Source organism: Marmota flaviventris, chromosome 3, assembly GCF_047511675.1.
Source record: "Marmota flaviventris isolate mMarFla1 chromosome 3, mMarFla1.hap1, whole genome shotgun sequence".
NCBI classification, from domain to species: domain Eukaryota; kingdom Metazoa; phylum Chordata; class Mammalia; order Rodentia; family Sciuridae; genus Marmota; species Marmota flaviventris.
Genome location: NC_092500.1, coordinates 158596874 through 158624300, shown reverse-complemented (window position 1 = coordinate 158624300; position 27427 = coordinate 158596874). Strand labels below are relative to the sequence as shown.

Sequence of the window (27427 nt, the reverse complement as noted above, 5' to 3'; positions counted from 1 at the left end):
TAGCATATTAATACACATCATGTATGCACTCCATTATATAAAATCTTTTATGTTATTAGTTTTATAATATGCATGTTTTTATTCATGCTGATACAAAATATTATTATCCCTGCTCTTTACCAGTTCTCTATCCTTAATAATATATTAAACATCTTTATGCTTCAGACTACCTTTGAAATGTAGATAAAACAAATGAATCTATCTTTTAGAATTCTTAAAGGAATAAATTAATGCATATAAAATTAAACACATTAATTTAATTTATTAATGTTGTATAAATAACCTAGAACACTGATTTAAATATATTAGGCATTCACAAAATGTTAGTATTTTTTAGATTCTTTTGTTGTTGTTGATATGAGTTGTGCATCTTTGACAAAAGAAATGAGCTTTTCCAAAGGGAATGTATGTACATTGATTTTAAACTTCTTAGAAATTCTGTGACTACGTTAGCTAGAATAACTAATACCAACAGAATAAGAATGGAACATGCTACTGGTATCTGTGCACATTGGATAACCTATTTACCTTCCTACAATATAAGTTTTTAAAGAGTTGGAATGTATATCACTCCCTGAAATCTCTCCTATTACCTCCCATGATTCCTTTATCCTGGAAAAATGATGAATAATTGATGTTTAAAAGGAGACCATGAAGTTAAAATCCACACATATAAAATCCATCAACTAGAATCTTGCTGGCAGTTTTATTGCAAAGTATAGCACTGTGGTTAACCGTGTGAGCTCTAAACTGGGCTTCAACTCCAGCATTGCTGCTTCTCAGTTCCCTGTCTCCTAGGGATTTCTTTCAGTTATCTGAATATTGAGGATCACTACCCAATATGTCTTACAAGTTTGCTTTGAAGGTTAAGTTATAATATGTAAAATACTTAGAACATTACCAGATATCATTGCCCAATTATTTTAGCAATATATACCTAATGCTAATTGTGAATACTTCTGCTATAATTAGTATACACCTATTGTCATTATTATTATACTTCTCTGAAGAATATGTATTTTCAAGAATATTCTATATGTTTTAAAATTTTGAGAAACTAATCTCTTATAAACCATGTGAAATATTATAAAAGATGATATTTTATTTAAGGGGCAAATATTTTATTATTTAAGAAATAAAATTAATACAAAAATTCCATGAGTGCATGCATTTAGTATAAATCCTTTCTTTTGGTGGTACATAAGATTTTGGCATAAGATATTGGCAACATAAGGTACTGGCACTCCATGTCTCTATTCTATGAAGGCTGCAGAAATCCAGGTTAAAATTTCCTTAAGGTAAGTTTTTAATTTTTTTTTTTCACAGACAAAAAATCTATATGTAACTTTCTACCTAATAGTGAAAATGCCTAAGATTATCTTAATTGGGACTAATGCAAGAAGGTACATTAAACACTACTTAGCCAGAACAATAAGGCAATGTAATGAAATAAAAGACATTAAATTTGGAAACAAAGAGATAATCTGCATTTTTTTTCATATAGAGAACAACTGGACATTCAGAAAATTCTGAGATCACTAGAAATAGTAAGTAAATGTAGAAAAGTGGCAACATATAAAATCAGTATAGAAAAAAATTTTTGACAAAATATTAAAAACAATTAAAAATAAAAATTCAATTTACAATAGCACTAATAAAATTACTTAGTTTTAAATTCAACAAAAAGCATTATAGGCCTCTATTCAGAAGAAAACCAAACATTAATTGTGAAATCTAACTAAATGAAGAGACAGACAAGTGTGTGGAGTGGACAATTCAACTTTTGCCATATATTAATTTTCTTTAAATTTATCTATGTATTCAATAAAATCCAAATCATAATTCTAGCTGATTCTTTATAGAAACTGACAAACTGAATCTGAAATTTATACATAAATACAAAGGACAACCACCAAAACAATATTAAAAATTTCATGGGTTTGGATGTAAAGTGTTCCCCAAAAGTTCCTGTCAATGCAGGAACATTCAGAGAGAAAGTGATTGCATTATTAGATGGAAACCAGAGACCTTTCATTTTAGTTTGAATGAGCCTAACTGGGTGGCAACAGCAGGCAGGTGGAGTATGGCTGGACTGTTGGGTCACAGAGCGTGTGCCCTGGGGTAGCTCATCCTGCAGCCCCTTTCTGTGTCCCTTTGTCTAGTCTTCCCCACCTGCCATGAGCTGAGCAGCCTTCCTCTGTCGGCCCTTCATCTATGATACCCAAACCTAAGAACTGAGACCTCTGAACACCATGAGTCCCAAACCAACTTTTTCCTCCTCAAAGTTATTCTTGCAGGTATTTTCATCACAGGGACACAAAAGCTGACTAAAACAGCCCCTGAATTCAAAAGTTAGCATAAAGATATAAAAAAAAACTTAGGTACATGGTACAAGCCTAACTAAAGACAAAATAGTCCACTGCAACAAAATAGAGACAGAAACACAACAACGCTTTTAGGACCATTTTGTTTTTGACACAAGTACCAAAGAAATCCAGTAAGGCAAGGTGCTACACAGGAAGATCCAGGAGTCAGTTACCTCTTAAACACCAAAGTTCAACCGTGAACTAAAAATAATAATTATGCATCAGATGTAAATTTAAAAGTTAAAATGTTAAAAATTCTGGGAGAAAACGTAGAAAATTTCTTTTCTGTAGAAAGTAATAACTATAAAAAATGATAAATTAGACTGAGCATGTAAAAAATCCTAGGAAGTACAATTTTGAAAATTGCTCTGATATCTTAGGCTATAAGAGAAGAAGAAATGACTCCCTAGGTTTAAAAGCCATACATTGCAATCGTTTTTAATGCCTCAAATAGATATACTTATCACAATCATTGTGTGTATAATGTAGAAAAATAAATACCAATAATAAAAAAGTTTTGGAAAAGGGTATCTGCTTCAAATTCACATTTGAAAATGGAAAAGCTGCTTAGAGAATGAGTGACACTGGTCAAATTACCCCATTTCTCATTTATAAAAGAGAAATAACATATGAAATTATTTTCATACATAGTGGCTTACACATAAGAAAATTACAAGCTTGAAAATGTATCAATATATAAATTTAGATACATCATGAAAAGGTCAGATACATATTTAAATATATATATATATATATATATATATATATATATATATATACACACACACACACATGTATTCATATTTTTATATATGAACTTATGAAAGTTAGTGTAATGAAAAGGTCATGCATTACTATAGTGAAAATGAAAACACAAGTTATTGTAAATGGAAGACAAAAAAAAAAATATAAAAAATTGGGCACTGCAGGGCATGTCCGATGTCCTAGCCATTTGAGAGGCTATCTGTGGTGGGAGAATTACTTGGTTCAGGAGTTTAGGGCCAGTCTTGGCAACATAGTGAGAATGTGTCTCAAAAAAAAAGTTAAAACAAAAAAATAGCCCCCCAAAATACAGGGCATCCCTTACTTTGACTCCTATGCTCACCTCATCCCTACATCTAGACCAGTAACTGGGGTTTTAGTACTAAAGTTTTCTGGCACAACACACATGTTCTTTTGGAAGCCTCTCTTTGATGCTGCCATAGTCATTGCTTAAGTGATGGTCACTCAGGGATTTAAGTCAAAAAGGCAGAAAATGATAAGGGATTCATAACACTGCCAAATAATTTATTACCACTTAATAGGGGAGGGGTTCAGAATATTCATTGAAATTGACAGTTTTTCATTGCTCATATATGTCAAACTGCTTACTTAAATGGATGGTAACACATTTATTTCCCCCAGTGTGTTGTGAAATTGGCAAGTGAGTAAATAAAACAAGTAGATCAACATTGTTTAGGTTTAGATATTGTAGATGATCAACATTTCAAATATGAGTGTGTGAAAAGACACATGGATTGTCTAGCTTCTCATTTTTCTAAGGAATCAAGTCAAAGAACTAAGTAAACTAATAGAATTTCATAAAACTTAGAATAATATCAATGTTGTTTTTAAAAGGCCATCTTGACACAAAGTGGCTCATACATAAGAAGATTACAAGCTTAAAAATGTTATGTATCTAAGAAATAAAAAAAATGTATCAAGATATAAATTTGTCCTAAACTCATCAGGGTTAATATACTAACTCAAGAGTCTTGATCAGGCCATGAAGGTAAGTCTATGTACTGTCCATGTTAAGGTTAAAGGGAAAGGTATAAAATAATTCATGCCTGGAGGGGAAGGGCAGGTGAGTTCTAAGAGTGGACAGAGCAGAGCATGAACCCTGAAAAAGGAGTATGCTCACTCAGTACCTCAGCAACTGTCTTCCAAGCTGCTCACCATCCTGAAATGTACCAGACTTCCTAGTGTAATATGATCATGGAAATTAAGTTGAATCTCTTTAGCATAAGTTTTAGAAAAGTAATTTGAACTATAAAATAATAGAAGCAAGACATTCCATTGCCACAGAAAGGCTATGTGGAATTATTTGTAAATGAAAAGATAAAAGAATCCTTTATTTAACAATACAAGCAGTTGGTTTAGTATATTAATTCTTTCATAAACTTTTTTTCATTTTTACATTCAAACTTAATTTTATTATGTCTCCTTTTCCTTTCTCAAAGAGAAAAGTCATTAATGTCTATAAATTATCATTTCCCTTACCTTTATGTGTAAATTGAAATACACTAATGATGAAATAATACAATGTATAGATCATGAAATGTTCTATATATTCAAATCATTAATATGAACAGAAAATAAACCCAGGATTGAAGACAAAAAATATTTAGAATTTATTTATACTCTATATTTCTCTACAAAATATTTAATCATTATAATTCACAGATTATTTCTAATCTACAAATTCAACTGACAAAAAAATCATCTTTGACCTCTAACTTGATAATGATATTTAACACAAACATGAAATATTTACAGACAAGTGCATATTGTTTAGTTTCTCCTGAAGGAGTGATTTTTTGATTGACAACAATAAAACATTACACTTTTTCCTTCAACTGACGCCCACACCATGCTGAACTTTTAGGGTTCCTAAGTGACTTCAAACCCTATATTTCTGTCAGAAGTTTATGCTACATCCATGACACTTTTTGCTTCCTAAAATCTCTTCCATCAACTAAAATCGTAGTCATATAATTTAATTAAGTATGACAAATCTGATCAAATACCAATGTAAAAGAGAGGGCTGAGTTTCTATTGAAACAATGTTGAATGTCTCAAGCACAGCACAGATGAGCTTCACCAAAAAAAAGTTCATATTTAAATAAATGAATGGGTGTGAGATCATTCTAAAGCACTGGGGATAGGGTTTTAAAAATATTAAATAATGTTCTACCCCTCAGGCTGTTTTGCTAGTGCCTTTTAGCTTCTGATTCCCATTTTAAATGGATCCAGGAAGTCATATTTTTTTCCCAGTAACTGCAGAAAAAAGAATACATTTTTGTGTTTCATGATATGTTTTCAGAGGTAAGAATAGGGAGTTCTGGAATCTAAATCAGTGTAAGGAGGGGACAGCTTTTCTCAACATTAGAACTATCCTCAGCTATAGAGGTTTATCTCACTGAACATGATGTCATATGAGGGACCCTTGCCAGGATGGCCCTGGTCATCCTGTTCCATTCCTTTTAAATATGAGATTTTATGATGAATTTCATGTGTATTATTTTATTTTCATGTTCAGTGCTTTTATGAGAGCTTATCCCAGTAACTGATCATCCTGATGTGTTGGAGGTGTGACCTCAATCCAGTTGGCATACCTAAGCCAAAAGTCAAACCGTGGCTATGCTGAAAAGCGGTTTAAATAGAAATAATGCCCCTGTATTTCCAAATATTGATTTTCCTACCATAAAATGATCTCAGCTCGAGGTATTTAGAGGATGGAAGGTGGGGCAATTAAATCGTAAATACTAATAGATTCAGCATAGCAAACTTTAATGTTGAAGTACCTTTCAAAATGCACATATAGTTACTCTGTTACCAAAATTATTAACTATTAAAAGTTAAGTAAAAATAGGCCTCATAATGGAAAAGTAAATCACAAAAAGAATAAAACATCATAGAATGTTGAAATTTAAAGTGGAACATTATATTAGAATATAATATAAATACTTCTTTAATGCTGTTATTGTGTTATTATTCTAGTATATAACAAATATATACATATATGTATACGTATATGTTTGTGTATATATAAATATATAAATATATATATATATATATATATATATATATATATATATAGAGAGAGAGAGAGAGAGAGAGAGAGAGAGAGAGAGATGTGTATATATATATAGACATATATTTTTTTTAAGATTTCAAGGCAACAACTTGAAGGATGTATCAATGGTTCTCAACCATAGTTACACATAAATGTTACCTGGGGAGCATGTAAAGTTTATATGTGTGGGGTCTTATCCTGAACCATTTATGCAAAGTCTCTGCAGCTAGGTTGGGAATTCCAGTATAAAATGGATAAGCTTTCCATTTGTTTTCCTTCAATGCAGGTGCACACACACATAGGCAATTTCATAAGCAAATCTCATTTCTAGGGAATTCACCATGATTTAGTTCACCTGTCCAGCACTGCATGACTAAATATGACAGAAAGAGTTTAAAATCAGCCACTGTTGTCCTCAGGGAATTCATATTTTGGATGTTCTGCTCAGTTCTAAAACATTAGTATCATTTATTGACTTATGCTTACAACAAATGTTATACACAATTTACATAAGAAAACAACAAATAAAACCAAGGTCTAACACAGATTCCATACTGGGGAAAAATTTCTCTCTCTTTACAAAGCTTACACAATCAAAATAGACTTTGTCTGAAGTGAAGAAACAAAGACACCTTCATTTTTGTGTTAATTTCAGGAATGAGTACCTCTCAAATAAGCTTGAACAATTATATTTTCATTTTTTTCTGACATTGCTGAATTTTTAAAATTTCAACAATCATTGGCTCTTTTAAAAAGACTAAGCATTTTTCCCACAAAAGTCAATAATTTCTCTTAAGAGAAATAAAGGATGATATTACAAAAATACTTCTTATAAAAATCACAAATGTTCCAATATTTTTTCAACCTATATTTTCATAGTTCTTTATTCGTTCATTTGTCTTGTAGTGTATGCAGTTTTTACTTTGCTGAGCCTCTAGAAAAGCTAACAAGCTTGAGTTTGAACTCTGATCAAATAATATTCAAAGTGGTCACATTGTGAAAAAACAGATATTTTTTTTAAAATTATGGCCTAGTCTTGTCATTTAACTGAAATAAATAAACTTGGCGGGGGGGTCCAAAATACAGAAACATGAATAAGAATGAAACTGATATTCCAACCTGCCTATAGTGTCTGACACCCATGACTCAAAGTATCTGTCTTCTGGACAACTTGTACCATCTCAGGGCTACTCAGCTTCCAGATTAATAATGTCATTGGGGGCTCAGTTGACCATCAGAGTCAGCATGGGATTTGGAGCTCACCATTACCGTGCAATAAATAAAAAGCCTCAAGAGTTGTTCAAACATAGTGAATGTTGGAAAACATAAAATGATCTTTTCAAGAAGGCATGCCTCTGTGATCTTTGATTTTGTTCTAGTATAAATAGCCTAGAGCAACACTTTCTCTTTAAGGGGGGGGGGAAACCTGGAAGTCCTAATTTGAATTTCAATAACAACAAACTTAAAAACAGTAGCAAGAGTTTAATATAATTTCTTATAAGGCTAAGAGTTCTGTTTAATTTTATTGTTTTATGCAATTCCCCTTTCCTGGTGTCAGTGAAAACAATCAAGAGTAGAATGGGTGGTTCAAAGTGCAAAATTGGCCAAGTTAAATTTGTATGGGCAACAATAAAGATGATGATTTGAGGTTTCTGAAGAGCCACGTATTCATTGTAATCATATTTTTAATCTTCCTATATAAATAAAGCATTTACTGAAAATGACACATGTAAATAAATATCAAATATGGATTATGTTGAAGATCAATTTTAGGAACAACATTGATAGAAACACTTGATTTGTAAGATAAGGCTTCACTGTGTGCCTAGTACACAGGGAGAACAATGGAGCACCCTATGGTACTGGAAATATACAGGAAAGAATTGACTTAACCACAGATGAATTTATGAGGACTGTGTTTTAAGCACTTAATAACATAGTGATCATCATTTTTGAGTTCTTTAAATACCCCAGATATTAGTGCCCTATCTGATATGCAAGTGATAAAAATTTGCTCCCAAACTGTAGGCTCTCTATACATATCACTGACATTATTTCTTTAGCTGAGAAGAAGCTTTTTAGTTTGAATCTATCCCATTTATTAATTCTTGATTTTAATTCTTGCACTATAGGAGTCTTGTTAAGGAAGTAGGAGCCTAATCTGATATGATGGAGATTTGGGCCTACTTTTTCTTCTAGTAGATGCAGGGTCTCTGGTTTAATTCCTAGGTCCTTGATCCACTTTGAGTTGAGTTTTGTGCATGGTGAGAGATAGGGGTTTAATTTCATTTTGTTGCATATGGATTTCCAGTTTTCCCACCACTATTTGTTGAAGAGGCTATCTTTTCACCAGTGTATATTTTTGGTGCCTCTGTCTAATGAAAGACAACTGTAATTATATGGGCTTGTCTCTGTGTTCTCTATTCTGTACCATTGGTCTACCAGTCTATTTTACAGCTAATACCATGCTGTTTTTGTTACTATTCCTCCGTAGAATAGTTTAAGGTCTGGTATAGTGATGCCACTTGCTTCATTCTTCTTGCTAAGAATTACTTTAGCTATTCTGGGTCTGGTTTTCCAGATGAATTTCATGACTGCTTTTTCTCTTTCTATGAGGAATGTCATTGGAATTTTGAATTAAATCTGTATAATGCAATTTAATTGCAATTTAATGCAACTTAATTACATTAAATCTGTATAATGCTTTTGGTAGTATGGTTATCTTGATAATATTAATTCTGCCTATCCAAGAACAAGGGACTTGCCTAGCACTGAGTTTGATCCCTAGCACCACATAAAACTAAATAAACAAAATAAAGGTTAAAAAAAATAGGGATCATCAAACAAGTCCTCCAACAGAGTCTCAGACCTATGGAAATCTTCTATGATGGCAACTCGGTGTAAATGCAAAATCAAGTAATAAGAAGAAGGACCATCTGTCAGGACTATCCTAAAAGCAGTTCTAAACAGATACGATTAGCACTTTCTAGGGATAATGACATCCTTGGTACAAACATATCAGCACTTTTGGAATATATACTGTATTTCTAAAGCAAAGAAATACATAGAGTTGTCTTAGCTGGATTCCAGAAAAAAAAATCATTCAATATCTTCACTGATTCAATTTATTCATCCATCAATTTTCATAAAGTTAGGATTAAAATTTGCTTCCCATGTAGCTCTACCTACCAGTTTGGATATCACAACCTCTATCCTTCATTGTAACTTAATAAGTTTTTGTAATTTACTCATCATTTTATGTGGGCTTTGATAATGTGATTAGGTTCATTCTCCCTGGCACTAACAATATGAATTTTGCAAACACACAAAGCTGAGGTCCTGCACCACACTACATTCACCAAGATCCAAGGCATGTTGAGAAGAATCAGAAACATCCATTCCCTCTCTTAACAATAGCTCTATTTCTATGTGTACCTTAAAACTTTAGCAGACAGACACAGAGCAATACCTCTTACAACCCCAAAACACTCAGGACACATTTAAAAAATTAAGATTTTTTCCAAAAAAAAGTATTTAAAATAATGTAGCATATTATGCAGTGTCCCCAGTGGAATCTAAACTCAAAATTAAACATATGAAGCCCCCCTTAAAGAACTATTTGTTTTTACCTGAGAGGAGTAGGTATGGCCATCTGAACCACAGACAGGACTGGTATAGACCATTGGACACTGCTTGCAGGTGGATGATGTGAGACCCCTCCACTGCTTATGGCCTACCCCTACTTCTTTCATACTGTTAAAAAGAAAGAAGAAAGAAAGCAACCACACTTAGTTCATTTAATTTTACAAACACATTTCTATTAACATGGCTTTTCTTTCTTATCTTATCAGCTCTTGAAAAACAGAATCAGTAAACTGTATTCTCATTGACATTGAATTAATCTCTGCAGTGTTCTTCATTATAACTTTGTTTCACATTTCAATATTTGAATCTAATAAAACCTCTCCTTAAAAATCTTCTGTTGGTTACATGTAGACTATAGCTGTATTTCATTGAGTAGATTCTTTCCTTTTAATCTATAGCTGTGAAATGTATTTTCAATAACCCCAGAAGCAGAAGCAACACTTTTTTAGCAATACAGGACTCATGCATATGGCACTTTCTTTAAAGTTGCCCTATGTATTCCCTTAGGAATATTGTGAAAAAAAGAAACATCTAATTTACTGGGTGCTTGAAAATAAGAGCAGCTTACTTTTAGAGAAAATAGTAATAAAGTACTACAATTTTCCAGCACCTATCTGTATTTAGAGAACAAAATTAGTAGGTTTAGTGATAACAAATCCCCTTTTATTGTGTAGAATTTCTCAAAATGGATCCATTAGGCTTTGATCTAAAATAACTTGGGTAAAACTATCCTCTCCTGCTAGTATTTGTGTCTTTACTTGAATTCATCTGTGTTATTCCTCTGCTATTTGTGTGAATAATTTACACAAAAATAGAGAGGGCTTAAAACCAAGAAGAAATGGGATAGAGACTCTGTATCAAAACATTGACTATTAAGAGTTAATTAGCACTCCCTCATTAATAAATACCTATGGAGTATAATTTGATGAGAATAAGACTCTTTTTCAGATTTTTCTTATTTTTTTTCCAGAAGTTAAATCTACAAAAAGTGATGTTCTCAAAATACTATTTCAGAAGCATCGGGGGTGAGGTGTTTCTTTTAGGGAAAAATGTTTATAAGTTTAAAATTTGTTAAAATTTAAATGGGCATTAAGACAACTGAAGCTCTTCCCCCGACTTCCAAAAAACTTTTCATGGAGTCTACCAGAGTTCCAAGTATATTCCTTCATTTAAACATTGTAAATAATTCTTAAATAAATCATATTACAACCTTTCACAGCTTCAGAATTCATTTCATAGTAAAAACAATGGGAAAAAAATAGCCAGACTCTCATTCCTGATTAAATAATTGGCATAAAATCCTAATGGGAATTAAAATAATTACTGGAAAAACTGGGCTATTCTATGTCCTTTAAGATTCAAATTCCAGAACTTCAGCAAGGGGGAATGGAAAAATTAAACATTCTACGGGCACTGTTTTCATTTTGTGTAATCAAAATAAGGTATAATATTAGGCAAAATTATTTTATCTCCAGATACATTAGGGAAAGTATTTATTTTTTTGGTACCAGGAATTGAACTCAGGGGCACTGGACCACAGAGCCACACCCCAGCTCTATTTTGTATTTTTAAATACAAATAGTCTTATGAGTTACTTAGCACCTCACTTTTGCTGAGGCTGGCTTTGAACTCGTAATCCTCCTGCCTCAGCCTCCCTAATTGCTGGAATTACAGGCGTGTGCCACTGCGCCTGGCCCAAGTTTGGGTTTCTCATCAATGAAAAACATTTTATTAGAATCAAATACAACCATAATAATAAATCAGATGCATATAGAATTGTTTATGTATCCTTTTGAATTTGCCTTTTTGTCCGCTTTATTAATATCAACCTTAAAAATCCTCATGAAGTACAGAAACTAAAAAATTGTTATAATAATGACCTTCTTTTATAAATATATGTTTGGATGACTTACTAGAAAATCTTTATAATTTATTTCAAAGAATAAATATATCCAGAAATAATTTTTTAATTGCAAGATTTACTAGAAATATTTAACATTGAACAGATCTTAAACAGTGAAATTATAATGTACTTGTCAAGTAAGTTATGAGGTAAAACAAGCTTGTTTATTCTTGATCTGTTTGAGGTCACCCTTGTTGAAAAGAGATAAACTTTTTCAGATTCTTAAAGTAGATCACTAAAAATGATGAGGTTTTTGTGTAGTTTTGCTCCTGATGAGGATTTTCTCAAGTGAAATATAATCATCAAGATCAGAGTATGCATATATTTACATTTCAGTTGAATGTTATGGCAAACTATAACATTGCCTAAACAGAATATGTAGTTGTGCTTATTTTAAAATAAATAGAACATTAGATGACATTAATAAGAATTTGTGTTTAATGAATATAATTCATACTATATAAAGAATAATAAATCATGCAGTTTTTATTATGGTTAATCAATCCTAAAATGCTTAATAGTTTGTTATCCAAGGATGATTTTCATAGAGCAGATTTCCACTTTAGCACAATACTTTAGAAAACTAGGACCTAAATTTGAAATCTGACATTCTAAATTTTATAGTTTTTATGTGTTCTTAAATCATCTCAAGACTGGTACATCACACATGAAAAAATTAATTACATTCCCTTTTCAATGAATCAGATTACATTTCAGTACAATAAAGAGCAGTATAAAAATGCTTTTTTTTCCAAATTTTTTAAAATTAAAGGCATTTTAAAAATGTTTTTAATTCAAAGTTGAAATTAGTGGAGAAAAACAAACAGATTTCTAAGAAATTCTACTTAAATAAAAAAACACTTTTACAAATGTACCATTTAACAATGTACTGGTAAAATCAGTATACATACAAAAATAAGATGTATCTTCATTATTTCAAAGAACAAAATACCGATAATTGATGAAACAAGGCTTTTATAAGTGAAAAAAACTTATAATGTATCACTGTTAGAAATAAAAAAACTAACAATATAATGCAGCAGACACTTGGGCAAATAAAATGTTTCATTAAAAAGGTTTTAAGAGGGGCTAGGGCTGTGGCTCAGTGGTGGAGTGCCACATAAAAATAAATAAATAAGTAAATAATAAACAAACAAATGAATATATTGTATCCATCTATAACTAAAAACATATTAAAACAAACAAACAAAAAATCCCCATTTCTCCTGATGGGCAGAATCATAGCCTCTGGGACAGCAGTTCCCTGTGTTTCTCCTTCACTAGCAAAGCAATGAAACGTCTTAGAAAAAGGCAGGGGTGTGGGGGAGTTAAGGGGTTCTGAGTAACTGATAATTTCTAATGACAGAGATCAGAAAGCCTTAGCTAAAGGCTTAGCCATAGGAAGATATGCAGGTTGCAGACATTGTAGATATTTGTGACCTCAGTACTGTGAAGTACTTCACTTGTCCAATTATATGTATCTCTGTTCATCATAGAATAAATTTTTGCATTTCAAGATTCCTTTTATCAGAAAAGTATCTTGTGACTCAGAATTTGTTTGGTTTGGCATCAGGTGTGCTTCTCAGAATTAACATTATTTACTATTTTATTAATGGAAATATTCTGTACTCAGGAAGATCAATTTTTGTAGAAAAAGGTCATAGTTAAAAATTTCTGATATAATATCTCTGTATTTATTTTATGTAATATATAAACACATGTAATTGTACGAAAGTGAAGTTTATCTTTTGTTGTTGGTTTTAAATTGTATTTCAAAGTTCCTATTTTAGGGACAGCAATGTGTTTCTAAGACAGAGATGATGTCAGGCCAAGACAGGCAAAGGAACATGCTTAGGATAAGGTAAGTTGATGCAAGCTATCAGAATGGTTGCCTGGCAACTGGGAACAGAGAAATGACAGGTGAAAAAACTAGATCTAGCAAGAACATTTCTGCACATATTCATCTAAATATCTCAGATATAAAAAAATACCTTTTAACCATTGTGTATAAGTCTAATTTTTTAAAATACCAAGGGTCACTTTCTATTAATTATTTTGAATTATTATCTGATAGGGTAATGGGTAATATAATTTGTTTCCATTCATAACATACAAAATTCAAGACGACTAAAAAATTCTCAATATATTTCGGAAAAACTCTTCCAAGAGCAACTGTGAAACATATACCTTCCAAAGAACTATTAATAAAGGAGACTTTGCTTTACAATTCAAGCTAAAAATCTATTGAGTTTCTAACTGCATTGTAGATATGCCCATATTTCCCTTAAGAATCAAAAATTAAAAAAATGTAATTAGAACACAGGGAAATGAAACACTAAGTAAAAATACATGATAAACAAAGCCAGGGTATATTTTACTCAAAATTTCCTTTTTAAATTTCATCATGCAGAGAACTAAGTTATTTTCCTACCAATATAACTGTCATTTTATTTCTAATTGCTGAAAATTTAAAATGACAAACAGAAATTTAATCCACTGTTGTCGTTTTTCTACACATCTCCTTTCCAGGGAGTGGAGTCATATTATCTGCTTATTAACTGAAGCATCACCTTGTATTTCTTATTCATTTTTTACTTTAGTCTGTTCTATCCTCTAGTATAGATCTCCCACATCAGTCTCATATGAAAAACAATTTCTAATTTCTCTAATAAGTACAATGTTAATCACCGCTACACCTGTTTGCTCAATTAAGGTCTACTTAGTTTCTGTTCAGTTAATCGTGTTGTGCATTTTAACAACATAATTTTAAAGAAGCATGCATATTTTGGAGTTTCTATCAATTGTGCAAACAGGATAAATGATGTTACCAAAATGATTAAAATGAAAAAAAAAAAAAACAACCTCATCCCAAGTTGATTTGTTTCACATAGAACCATGCCATTAATCAGTCATGACAATTCAGTAACTTGTCATGGGTGTAAATTTCTTCAGTGGAAATTTTAGGTTTCATCATTATGAATCATTAAATCTTGAGCAAATCATGAATCTTTAACAAAATTATTTTCATGAAGACACTCAACAAATTCAGGAGCACAAACGGTGCATATTGTCCATATGTTGATTTCAGAATTTGACGTAGTGTTACCAAGTAGAATGAATGTATCATTATGGCATAAAGGATGAGGTTGCCTGGAACAAGAAATTTCTACGAATGCAAAAGTTGCAAAGCTTGGCCATTTATAGGTAGCAAATGACAGACATGGAGGGAATTCTGTCATATGATAACTAAAGAAAGTGAGAAGATGAAAACATGGTCATGTTTAAGAAGGCATGATTTCTGTGAAAGTATACCTAAAAAAATAGGTGATCCTTAACACTTAGGTTACAATTTCAAGAAACCATGCCAATAAATCATGATAAATAATATAGTATGTTTATATACTATAAATACATATATAAATATACATATGAATAGATATTATCCTAAAACTTTCAATTGCTGAATCTGACTTCATGTATTAGAAATTCTTAGTTTTCCAGGCCTTAAAAATGCAAAAAGAATAAAATAACAAATTATGCATTATGTATTTAACTTAAAAGAAAAACATTAGCATATAAATCATAATTTCTTAGATATATTTCCTCCTTTCTATGTATGGCAATATTAACTTAATTCTTACTGACTTTGCTCCAATGCAAGAATTTGCCTATTATTCAATAAAACAGCCTTCACGTCAAGAGAGAGTCTGTACATTTCTCAACCAGTGGCAACTTGGTACATTTCTTGTCCACTCAATATGCCTAACATTTCATTTCCTTTAGGCAGTTGGTTTGTTAAATTCTGTCAGAGTTGTGGAAGAGTTCTGTTTTAAAATAGGACTGGCTAGTCATGTTTCATTCCCTACTGGCTGTAGCCCTTTAGAAAAGAAGGCCACCCTCACTGCTTCTTGCCATGGGTCTTAGGAAAGGACAGATGGGATTCACAGAGTGCAGTCAATTATCTTGTATGGGGAGAAACAAGCAAATTTATATGGACGTTGAATTTGTATGAAACTTCTTGAAACTACAGCAGCTACTACATATTTTAAATGATTTATGGCTTCTAGATGTCAGTAATTTGAGTATTGAAACAAAATAGTATAAATTATGACAATTTTAGTGAAAACAATTACTTCAAAAATGAAAAACATTATGCTAGGGAGTATTATGAGCTATGTGGATATAAAACAACAAATACTATATAGTAAGTTGACATAGTATATCTATAATATGAATAAAAACCTTACTTGCTTTATATATTCTATGAAGAATAAAGATTCACCTAAAAAGCCCATATCTAGACATATTTTAAAACATAGTGGTAGAAATAATTGTTAAAAGGTACCTTCTGAAACCATTCCTAACATAAATTGAATACATCCTAATAACTGGTTGTAATGATATATTTTAAACATCAACTATGCTTACCAGACTAGCTAACAGGATCTAGCAATATTATCAAGGAGCTAAAGTAAGTGGTGATTTAGAGTACCTGCTTCACAGAGGTAATAAGATATTAAACATTAGTGTTTATAGTTTAAAGAGTAGTAGACAATTTATAATGAGTATCACTTTCTTTGAACATATCATTAAAAATGTTTGCACAGTTATATTGTTACTAAGGAACAATACAGTTGAAATTACATTTATATCATGTTTTGTTGTTTCTGTATGTAGATCTTAATATGACAAGCCCTTTAGTGAGGGAAATTTTCTATCAAAGAAGATTTCACTGATCTTATCTGAAAGTTATGTTATCATCAAGAGATTTGAATTATGGAAAGGTGATAATGATATTTAAATACATACTCTGTTAAATAAATAATTTTTTAAATGGTAAGGATATTCATAATTTGTGAGAACATCAATAATTTCAAAATTTCAAAATAGACAACTACAAATGACATGAATGTATTGCTGTATCTCTTCAATCTGACCATCAGTGGATTGAAGGAGTAATGCAGGTTTGAAATATATAAAATGCAGATGATATCAAATGCAGATTACAGGAATCTAATCCCCACTGTTGTTTCTACATATTTAATTCCAAACAATATTTTAATAAATAAAGATATGTTCAATAAAACCATGGAAATGTGTATTCCACTGCAAAGTATAATTACTGTATATGATATAAAGAATCAGTGCATTTGTGGACTAAGAGTATCCATAAATCTCTTTCCAGAAAATTATGTGGCAACATATTGGAAATTCATATCCTCTGTATGAAAAACTAATTGCCAGAATAATAGCTATACACAATTCAAATCCTTGGAATACATGTTAAAAAGTTACGTTTTGGAGCAAAATCTACCAATTATGCCATGTCTATGTATGAACATAATACAGTGAGATCCATTTGTGTGGGTGTGTGTGTGTTTGTCTGAGTATATAAATATCATTGCATATAATAATAATATAAGGCAGATCAGCAGAGTAGAGCACAGGGATCAGGTGGAGGGAAAAGGGAAGGTACTGGGGAAGGAAATTATGTTATTTCCACATACTAATATGGCACAATGAATCCCACTATTATATACAATTATAATATAGCAAGAGCAACAATTACAAAAAGGAATTAGAGTCAAATTTTAAATAAAAACAAAAACTGGAAAGAACCCATTATGTGAGTTTCCACCACACTATCCACTGGAAATAAGGAAAGTAAAATCATAAAATATGTTACTTAGATATTTAAAAGTGGGGAGGGGGCATGAATCTGGGGTTGTGGCTCAGTGGCATAATGCTTGCCTAGCATGTGCGAGGTCCTGGGTTCAATCCTCAGCACCACATAAAAGTAAATCAACAAAATAAATGTATGGGGCTGGGGATATGGCTCAAGTGGTAGCCTCTTCGCCAAGCATGCATGAGGCACTGGGTTCGATTCTCAGCACCACATAAAAATAATATAAAGATATTGTGTCTACCTAAAATTAAAAAATAAATATTTTTTTAAAAATATATTTAAAAGCCATCATATACCAATTTGGGAATAAATGTATAGCAAACACTTAAATGTTCTGTTTATTTATTTGCATATTAAAAGTCAAAGTACTTTGCCTTTTGAGAATAGAGAAATACCACAAGGAAAAATGCTTTGAAATCAAACATTTTTGCAAATGTGTTGAATTACAGAGAAAAGGAGAAAAGAATGTATAACTACATCTTTTGTCAAAAGATATTTCATGTTTGCCCTTTAATGTTTGAACCTAAAGACCTGAATTGAATCAAACATTTCTGGTAAATTGGTTGTTACTGAAGTTTGTTTGCTGATTGATAAGGATTTTCTCTGTGAGAAGGGAAGAAATAGCTAGACATCTTCAATAAGAGGAATATTTTATGTCCATGTACAATGGAATCCTTTGAAAAAATGGTTTGTAGAGATACTTATCCATGTTAAGTTTATGAAAGGCAATGTGGTATTCAAGTGTCATAGTGCATTTTCTTAAGTTGGATGGACAATTCACAAAGGTTTGCTTTTTTATTGTACTTCAAGACATGCAATTATATTTTTCTTCTATGTGATTATATGCATCAGTAGTTTACAATAAAAATTAAATTATAAGAGAAAGTTACTCTGAGTTTCAAGACAATAAAATATTCTAAAGTAATATTGTAGAAACTGATCCACAAATTTATAGTTAGATTTTCATATATATTTATATATCCTAAAATGTGACAGACACATATATAGTAATAATATCTATAAATTTAGCAATTCTATATTATGTTATTCTTTAAATCATAAGCTTAGGAAGGGGGAAGTTTAGGGAAATGAATGACTTTCCTTAAGCTTTTGTGGCTTATAATTCGCAGATTTGGATTTCAAGTGACACTGTTTTCATTTCACCATTCATGTTTCTTGTCATGAACGTCCACATAAGAATTTAAATGTTTCGGAAAACCACATTTTAAATATTTTATATTTTCTACGTTAATATTATAAGTAAAAAATAACAAAATTATTTTCCCAATTTTTACTTTAACAGTTCCACCACCACTAAAAAGTATTGTCTAATAATACATCTGGCTAATTAAATGTAAAACTTACATAAAGTGAAATTGATAATATAACATCATACATTTGATTCTCACTTGGGAATCTGTAAAATGACTAATTGACTATGTATTGATTGTTTCACTTATTGAATGACAGATGTGTTTTCATTCCTGATTTGAACATATAAGAATAGTCACTAAGTCCAACTTATTGTATTTAAAATAAGAATTAGAAACTTCCTCAGATTTTTCAGTCATGAATGTTTCCAAGGAGAGCAAGTTTTCAACCATTAATTGTGTTAACAACTTAACCTTAAGGAGCTCTCTGGCATCAACACCAATCAAACTACAAACTCATAAATGATGTTCACAAAAAAAATGTGTGATTCTTAAAGACCAGAGAGATTCTGTATTTGGAAAAATACATGCACATTTAAAAAATAACAGTGGCAGACACATAACTTATAAAGGAAATAATATTCTACCTAAAAGAAAATAATTAACAATGGACCATTTCTCAAAAGTCATGAGAAAATATTCTGTTTGAACATTCAAAATATTTTTTTGTATTTCAAAATATGTCTTGATCAAAAATTCTTTTCATTTTTGTTCATTTATAAATAGAAGGAAATGTTTTAGCTCATCTTCAAGAAACAGGCCTGACAGCTTTAACAGAAGCATTGAGCCATTAAATGCTGCATTTTATTTAAGAACACAGTTATTAAAGGCCAACCAAAGTTCAGGGAAGAAAAACATAGCTTTTCCTTCATGTACTTTCTTCACGGAAGTCATAATTCTTAACTCATTTCTTGCTTTATTGGGAAAAGAAGTTTACAAAAATAAAAAGGAGAGGGGAACAACCATGTTTTGCTTGTGTGTGATTTATAGGCTTAAGAGTATAAAACCTTCAGGATGAATTAGCTCTGATAGTATAGTATATACTTCAAGTTAACAACTGATTATTAAAATTAAACAAAAAGCCTATTTTTTTTTACTCTATGGTATTTTTCTCTCTACAAGATTTTATTTGTTTTCCATCCTGAAAAATTTATACTTTCAAGCATATGTTGAATCTCCAGTGTCATCCAATTAATGTCATATTGGCAACATGGAGGGATGATCTTCAAGAAATGTCATCTCAATAACTTGTACCATATATAAAAGTTCATGAAGAAAAGCCTTTCAAAATCATTTTTATTACTTTTATTTATCACAAGTCTTATTTTCTAACCTACCAAGAATACTTACTCACCCTATCTAATAAACTCATGAGTATACCTATTATGTGTTCAGGAACTATTTTACAATCTGAAGAATATAGGGGGAAAGAGGCTCTGAATTCAGGGAACTCAAATTTATTTGTAAAAAAAAAAAAAAAGATGAATGTAGCTTAGAGTAGGGTTTTGCTGTGGTCCAGGAAGAGGTCTGGACAATCTATTGCCTATCTCACCAACTCTTTCATCTTTCAAGTCCCAACACGGATATCATTTCTTTTGCAAAATATTTTCTGACTCCCCAAGCATATGTTCACTAACAGTATGGTGTCCCTCATATTTCTTTACTATAATGATCACCCCTATAGTTTTTTTTTCCCATTTGATGCAAGGTATACTTACACTTCCCTAATTCTGAGTCTTTATCTTGCTCCTATGACATTGGTCAAATCATTAATAAACAGACCTGTGCTTAATGTTCTTTTCTTGTTTACTTCTGCCATTTCTCCTCGCTCTAAAGTTTGGGAGATAATGGAGCCACTTAGAGAACAGGCTACGTTCTACAGCCTAAAAATATCTCTCACCTTATGTTGAGCCTCACCATTCACAGGCAAGCAGAAAGCAGCTGGGCAGTAAAAGATGTCATTGGAATCATAGCATGAGATTGTACACAAATTGGATTTAACTGCCGCATCCTCTGGAGTGGCCATACTATTTTGCTTTCTGTGCAATTTGCCCAATTACATTCCTGCCTTTCCTTTGATTAGATCATGCTTCCAGAAATAGTGTCTTAAGATTGTGGAGTGCATTGGTTTCCTATGTCTGCTACATTAGATTACCCAAAACTTGCTGATTCTAACAGAAGTTTAATCTCCCAAAGTTCTGGAGCATCAAAGTCTGAGAGCAATGTCACAGGACTGAAGTCAAGATGTTGGCAGGAGCACAGTCTCTCTGGGGGTTCCAGGTGACCATGTGTCCTCTGCCTTTTCCAGCTTCTGGGAGGTATCTGCATTACTTGGCTTATGGCCTTATCTTTCTATCCTTGCTGCATTTCATATCCGCTTCTTCTCTGTGCATCTCCATCAAAATTTTCTGTCTCTCTCTTATAAAAATACACATGATAGAATTTAGAGCTCACCATGAAAATCCAGGAAAAATTCCTCTTCTGGGGAACTTTAATCACATTTTTTTCTCACATATGGTAATATTCATTCTAATAGTAAATAAGATAACATTTGTCAATTATGGAAAAAAAGGTGAGGGCATAAAAATTTGAGGGCTGCCATTTAGCTCATTTCAGAGAACACATTTGGTAAAGAGAGATTTCACCTTTCTCACAACAAAGAAGCTTCAGGAATGAAGTCAGGGTTAGAAAGATGCCTTAACTAAGCCTATTCATGAGTCCATCTGTTTGGTGCGTTTTGCCCTTTGCCTCCCCTAACCCACTCCTTTACAGCTAAAGGGAGGCTGTACAGTTGGTCACAGTGATACTTTGGGACTCAGGCATCACCTTCAGCTAGCTTTCCTCTTCTGCAAATGCAAGTTTTGCTTACTCATGGAAACAGTCAGATATAATTCATTTCTCTCTCAGAAAACAACAACAACAACAACAACAACAAACCTATAGCTCTAGGTTTACTATCCAATGTATTTTATATTCATCTCATTTTCTCAATGAATTAGATAATCAATTTTATTTTTTATATGTGTCATAGACTGCACCAGTGTTATAGTTATGATGAGTGGAAAACAATAAAATCCCCATTTTCTACCAAAAAAAAATTAAATGTCCATGACATGAACACTTCTCTTATGCTTATATGTTTTACTGATAGAAGAATAGAGGATGGAACCAGTGGGTTGTTCTTCTCTTTGATTCCTTTGCATTCAGCAGTAGTGGTCATTGGGAGAAAGTTGAATGAGAGTGGTGAGAAGACAGGCTTCATATAATAGCCTAGGGCTAGATACAGGCTCAGGGGCATCCAGGGTTGACAGCAGAGAAGCCATTGCAGAATAACAAGAATTGAATTTACCGAGTGTTGTTCCTTGGCTTTCTTCTCATGATAGTTAATTGTGTTTTTGTTCTTTGCTATCCAATATTTTCCAAAACTATCCTGCATGCTCTCCTCTCTCTCCATAATATCTTTTCACCTTTTTTTTTTTTTTTTTTGTAGTATTGGTAGTAGGAATCAAGCCTAGGACCTTACGAATGCTTGACAGCACTCTATCACGAAGGCTTACCTCCAGCCCTGTCTTCACTGTTTAAATCATAAATCATTGTTCTCCAGTATGTTTCTCTGAGCCTGGCATTAAGTAAGTATTCAGTAAAATCATTGAATAAATAAGTAAAGGAATGAAGAAGAAAGAAAGGAAAGAAGAAAACTAAGTTTCCTGGTTCAAGCATTAACAATGATTATTATTTAGTGAACTTCATGCCCACTCAGAAGAAATTCTATTGCATAATTATAAATGTTTTATAAATACTTTGTCAATTAAGTCCTTGTTAAATGTCATTAGTTTTCATATAAAACCTCATCACTTAGAATAAAATAAAAATAATAGACTTGGCTCTGGATTCAAACAAAAGTCTTTTTGCTCCTAACAATTATTTGATGTATAACCTAAAGGAACATGACAAGGCATTTTATATAGTCTCCTTCAGTTGGTTCAATCTACCAAGGATCCTTTTCAGCCTTGTGTTTTAGAATACTTAGCATGCTTTCCATAACTCATTTAGGAAGTAAGCAATCAGGAAATTAAAAATTGTCTTTTCATATCTGTAAGAGTGAGAGTGATTTATATAGGCTTCTTTTAAATGCTTTACTTATTTTAATAACAGTTAATTTGCTGCAGTTTTTTGTTTTGTTTTGTTTTGGGTTCCTCATATGACTTTTTTTTAGTATAATAAAATCATTGGACCTATAGGTTTCTTTGAAAAATAACACAGTGCCTCCTACCCTTCTAATAGTTTTTCTGTCCCACTGATAGTCATGAAATACAGAGTAGCTTATAAGTTCATAACTGCACCACTAACAACATGAACACAGTGCAGAAAGATGACTGATAATTTATCATGTTCAGTGTTACTTTACTGACCAAAAAAGCTGGCTGGTAGAATTGTTGGGAAGAATAAAGGTTTTGGGGTCCGGGTGTGTAGGCTTCCATGCTAAACTGGCCTGGAAGATGCTCCCTCTCCAAAGAATTGGTCACTATCTCTCTATATTGAAGGGAAGATCAAATAAGTAACATATTCTAGTATAGCTCTGTTATCAACTTTGGATCACATAGTTACATTTTTGTACTCTCTTTTATGTAGTGTCTTTAGCATTTGTTTGATAAAATGCATGTGTGGATTAATTTGGATTTTTGCCTTTCAGGAAATAGAGAAAGCTTCTGGTTTATCTTATTTTGATGCTTTTTGTATATTATTTATGCACCCTAGCTTATATAAAGTCATGTTCCATGGGTTACTGCTAAACCGATTGGCATGCGTGGAGGTTGTATGTGAAGCTCCAGTGCAGGGTAAGTATTGACTTATTTACATTATTTTTCCTTGCACATGGGTCTAAAATTTGGTTATTCCTAGATTCCTTTAAATCACTTTCTAAAATCAGACTACATATAACTGAACAGTAGTCCTCTCCCTCAGTATTCATTAGAAATAAATATGGATCAAGATGTAGGTTTATGGATTATTTTGACAATTGTAGAGAAGGGAACTCTATAGGCGTGTTTATTGAATAGATAATATGTAAACCAGTGATCATAGCTGTGTTCCAATAAAACTTTCATGGATGCTGAAATTTAATTCATATAATTTTGAGATGCCACCAAATATTACTTATTTTTTATCACACCCTACTATATTGAATATTTAAAAAACATTCTTAGCTCTTCAGTTTCTGTAAAACTAGACTGTCATCAGGATGCTGTCCCCAAGTCTAATATTTGTTTATTTGTTTGTTTGTTTTTTCCACTGTTTTAGGAAGAAGTAAGGCTACAGAATAGTAAGCACCTTCTTCTCTGAATCAACAAGGAAGAAAGTCCTCCCTGACCCCAAAATATCTTTCTCAGTTTAATATGTGTATACATTAGGTCAGATCACTAAAATTTTTATTCAATTTGTTATAACTTAGTACTACCATAAATAATGTAAATATGTGGAGCCATCTTAACATAACATCTAAAATATATTGCACTTTAACACAGTTAAAAAATGAAAAAATAAACCGAGCGTGGTGGTACATGCCTGTAATGCCATCAGCTTGGGAGGCTGAGACAGGAGGATCACAAGTTCAAAGCCAGCCTCAGCAATAGCAAGGTACTATGCAACTCAGTGAGACCCTGCCTCTAAATGAAATACAAAAATAGGGCTGGGGATGTGGTTCAGTGGCCGAGTGCCCCTGAGTTCAATCCCCAGTTCCAGCCTCCCCGCCAAAAAACGAAAAAAATAGAAAATATTTTCTATACTTCTTGATTTCAAGTCAGACTTCATTTATTTAAAATAAAATTACCGAGACTTGGGGTGCAGCTCAGTGGTTGAGCTCTTTCCTAGCATGCATGTGACCTTATGTTCAATCCCTAGCACCTCAATAAATAAAAATTTAAAAATAGTGCTTAAGTTAATTCTTTAAATTTTTTTAACTTATAGTTCATTAAGCATAAAATCTCTATCTGGGGATTGAAAGTGTGAGGAAATCAATAAAAATGTAATTCTCAACAAAATACACATTGAAGTCAAGTGCTTGTAAAATTTTTAACCTGCAAGATAAAAAAGTTTCAAAGTTCATTCTACTTTAAAGTAACTAATGAGAATCAAATGAAAGCATTACATTTGCTCCATTTTTGTTTTGTTTTTGTTTGGGGAAGAGGGCTTTTCATTTTCATTTTGTGTTACAACTCACTTTAAACAAGTATGCAAATATATCTATTCTATATCCTAATGGAAAATCAAATTACCTTTTCTACTGGAAGTTACAGACATAAATTTACAGAACTACTTGAGTGAATGATTAGTAGATAGGCTTTTTTGAAAGCTCAGAGAATTTCTTATATAAAGATTATTGTTTGAATAGCACATCTATCACTGTCATCATGAAAAAATAAAGGATGACATAATAATCTCTTGGTGAAGCTAAATTTTACACACCCTTAGACTGGAATGAAACACAGATGTTGCATAAATGGTGGATTTTTACTAAATATAGAACATGACAAGAAATTAAATAGCTGTTTATGAATTATTCATTGAGTTTCCTGTTGAATAACTGGGGGGAATCCTGCTAGTTCTGAGGAGCATGTCAGCACACCCAGCCACCTAGCTTACCTGGACACCTCTGCCAAGCATCAGTCTTCTCAAGGATATGAGGACAATTATGCATTTTTTAACAAAAAAAAAAAAAAAAAAGAAAGTCACTACTGGCATTTCCCTCAGGCTCTATTCTCCAGATCTCATTTCAAATAATTTTGTGGGAAGGTTTGTAATCCATTTTGTCTGATGACCTGTTAGTTTTTAGGCATCTATCTTTGAGCCTATTTTAAAAGGTTGCTTTCATCTCCATATAACTCTACTGCTAGTAAGAGGAGTTTTAATTTTTGCCCTTACCCTGTGACATTGACTTCTTCCTCTAAATGTGAATCTGGAGAAACTAGCAGTAGGTGATTAAATGACGATTATTTTCAGACAAGAAAAATTCCCAGGTTCTTTTGTTTGATTTTAGTAACTAGTGAACTGCATAGTCAAACTCTGCACAAAAACCCTCTGGATTGTTTTCAGAAGAGTAACAATCCTATTTAACATACAAAGGCAAGAAAGGGAGTGCCTGTCTAGATTCAGCATTTTCATCAGGTACAAAACATTTAGAATGATTTATTTTCAAGCTTTGCTGTGCTTAAGTCCCTCAAAAGAACTGTGCCCTGTGGCAGCACGCAGTAGGTTCTCTAAAAACAACAAAAAGTGTATATTACATAACTGCAAATTATGAGGAAAAGGCTTTAAATAAGTTCAGCTAGATAATGTGGGTTTAACTATGCCAAGCTGTAGCATTGAAAAGTTCTAGAGACTTTCTTCTGTGAGAGTGCTATACAACTTTGAGTACTAAAAATAATCCATAAATTTTTTTTAATAGAACAAAAAAGTGAAGCAAAGCAAAGCAAAACAAAACAAAAAGCAATCCTCCCTGGGTTTCCATTTGATGAGTCATACTTTTTTGCTCATTAAGCAATTGCATAATGACGACAGTGACTTATCATTCATTACTCATGTTAAGTTTTTAAAATGACATAAGCAATGCATACTCTGTATGCAAAATGTGCACGCCTTACAACTCCATAGCTTCCAAGCATTCACAGACAACAGCTTACAAAATGTTAAAAGAGATCCTTATATACTGAAATAAGTTATAAGCAGAGAACTGAAATTCTCTTCATAGTTATTGCCATGTTTATGTTTAATGCATATTTCATTATTTCAAGTCCCAAAGCAAAAAATATACAAGCAGCAATTGAATGGTGAGTGACCTCTACAATTAATTTTAAAAGATAATTTTAAAATTTATCAATGAGAACTACACAACATTGTTTCATTCAGTACTGTGATTCAACAAAATCAATTATTTTTTCTGCATAATTCTGATTTGATTTTTTTCGATTGCTAGTTAATTTACATCATTGTCCCATAAACATTCTTCTATTTGTGTTGAAAAGGACTTTAAAAAAATATTTTCAAAATCAATATAAATTGGGATAGCAAGAAATTAGATATAAAGAAATAAATGTTAAGGAATAATTAAGTTTCATTCTACTTAAGGTTTATATTCTACATAATAATGAAATTTATAAACTTCTGTTGAATTAAAGATTAACTTATCCTAATGATGTTCTATTTTTAACTCTGACTAATCATATTATATTTAAAAAAGTTCCTTTAACATTTTATTGGAAATCCTAGATAATTCCATAACATGAGAGAATAAAATAAAATGAATTTATTTTGCTCGCAGATGACATGATTATATAGAAAATCCAAATGTATCTCAACAACAATAAAACTCCAGGAACCAATATACCAGTTCTAGGGTAGGATTAATATATAAAAGTCAATTATTTTCCTATTTGTCTGCAATGAATGAGTGGAATTTAAATTTTAAATATAGTGGCATTTTACAGTAGCACCCCACAAAATGAAATTACTCAGTATGCATCTAACCAAATATTCATAAGATCTATATGAGATATAGTCTCTCCCTGTTGCCTGAGCTTTCTTTCTGTGTCCTGATCGAAAATCTCAGAGTATCTTGACCATTCTGTGTGTGACTCAGCCACCTTCAAGTTTTTCCAAGAAAGTCTGAGCTCAAGCTGTGACCTTGTAGGTTCATAGACACAAATAAATTTGTTTAGAATTTTGTCCAAAATACAACAATGAAAGAAGAAAGCTGGCCCCAGCCTTGAACAAAAATTTCTC

At 32.0% G+C, this 27427-nt stretch overlaps 1 protein-coding gene across 6 annotated transcripts in view; it reads right to left on the bottom strand.

The window, feature by feature from the left end:
• Positions 1 to 27427, bottom strand: part of Spock3 (SPARC (osteonectin), cwcv and kazal like domains proteoglycan 3) — a 417403-nt gene that overhangs the window by 119159 nt on the left and 270817 nt on the right. For 5 of the 6 annotated variants that reach the window (XM_027926978.2, XM_027926980.2, XM_027926981.2 and 2 more), the window contains one exon: positions 9834 to 9957. The exons of the other annotated variant lie outside the window; for it this stretch is intronic. In XM_027926978.2, the coding sequence (XP_027782779.2) occupies positions 9834 to 9957 (124 nt within the window). The remainder of the gene's footprint in view (positions 1 to 9833; positions 9958 to 27427) is intronic. 6 annotated transcript variants of the gene reach the window in all.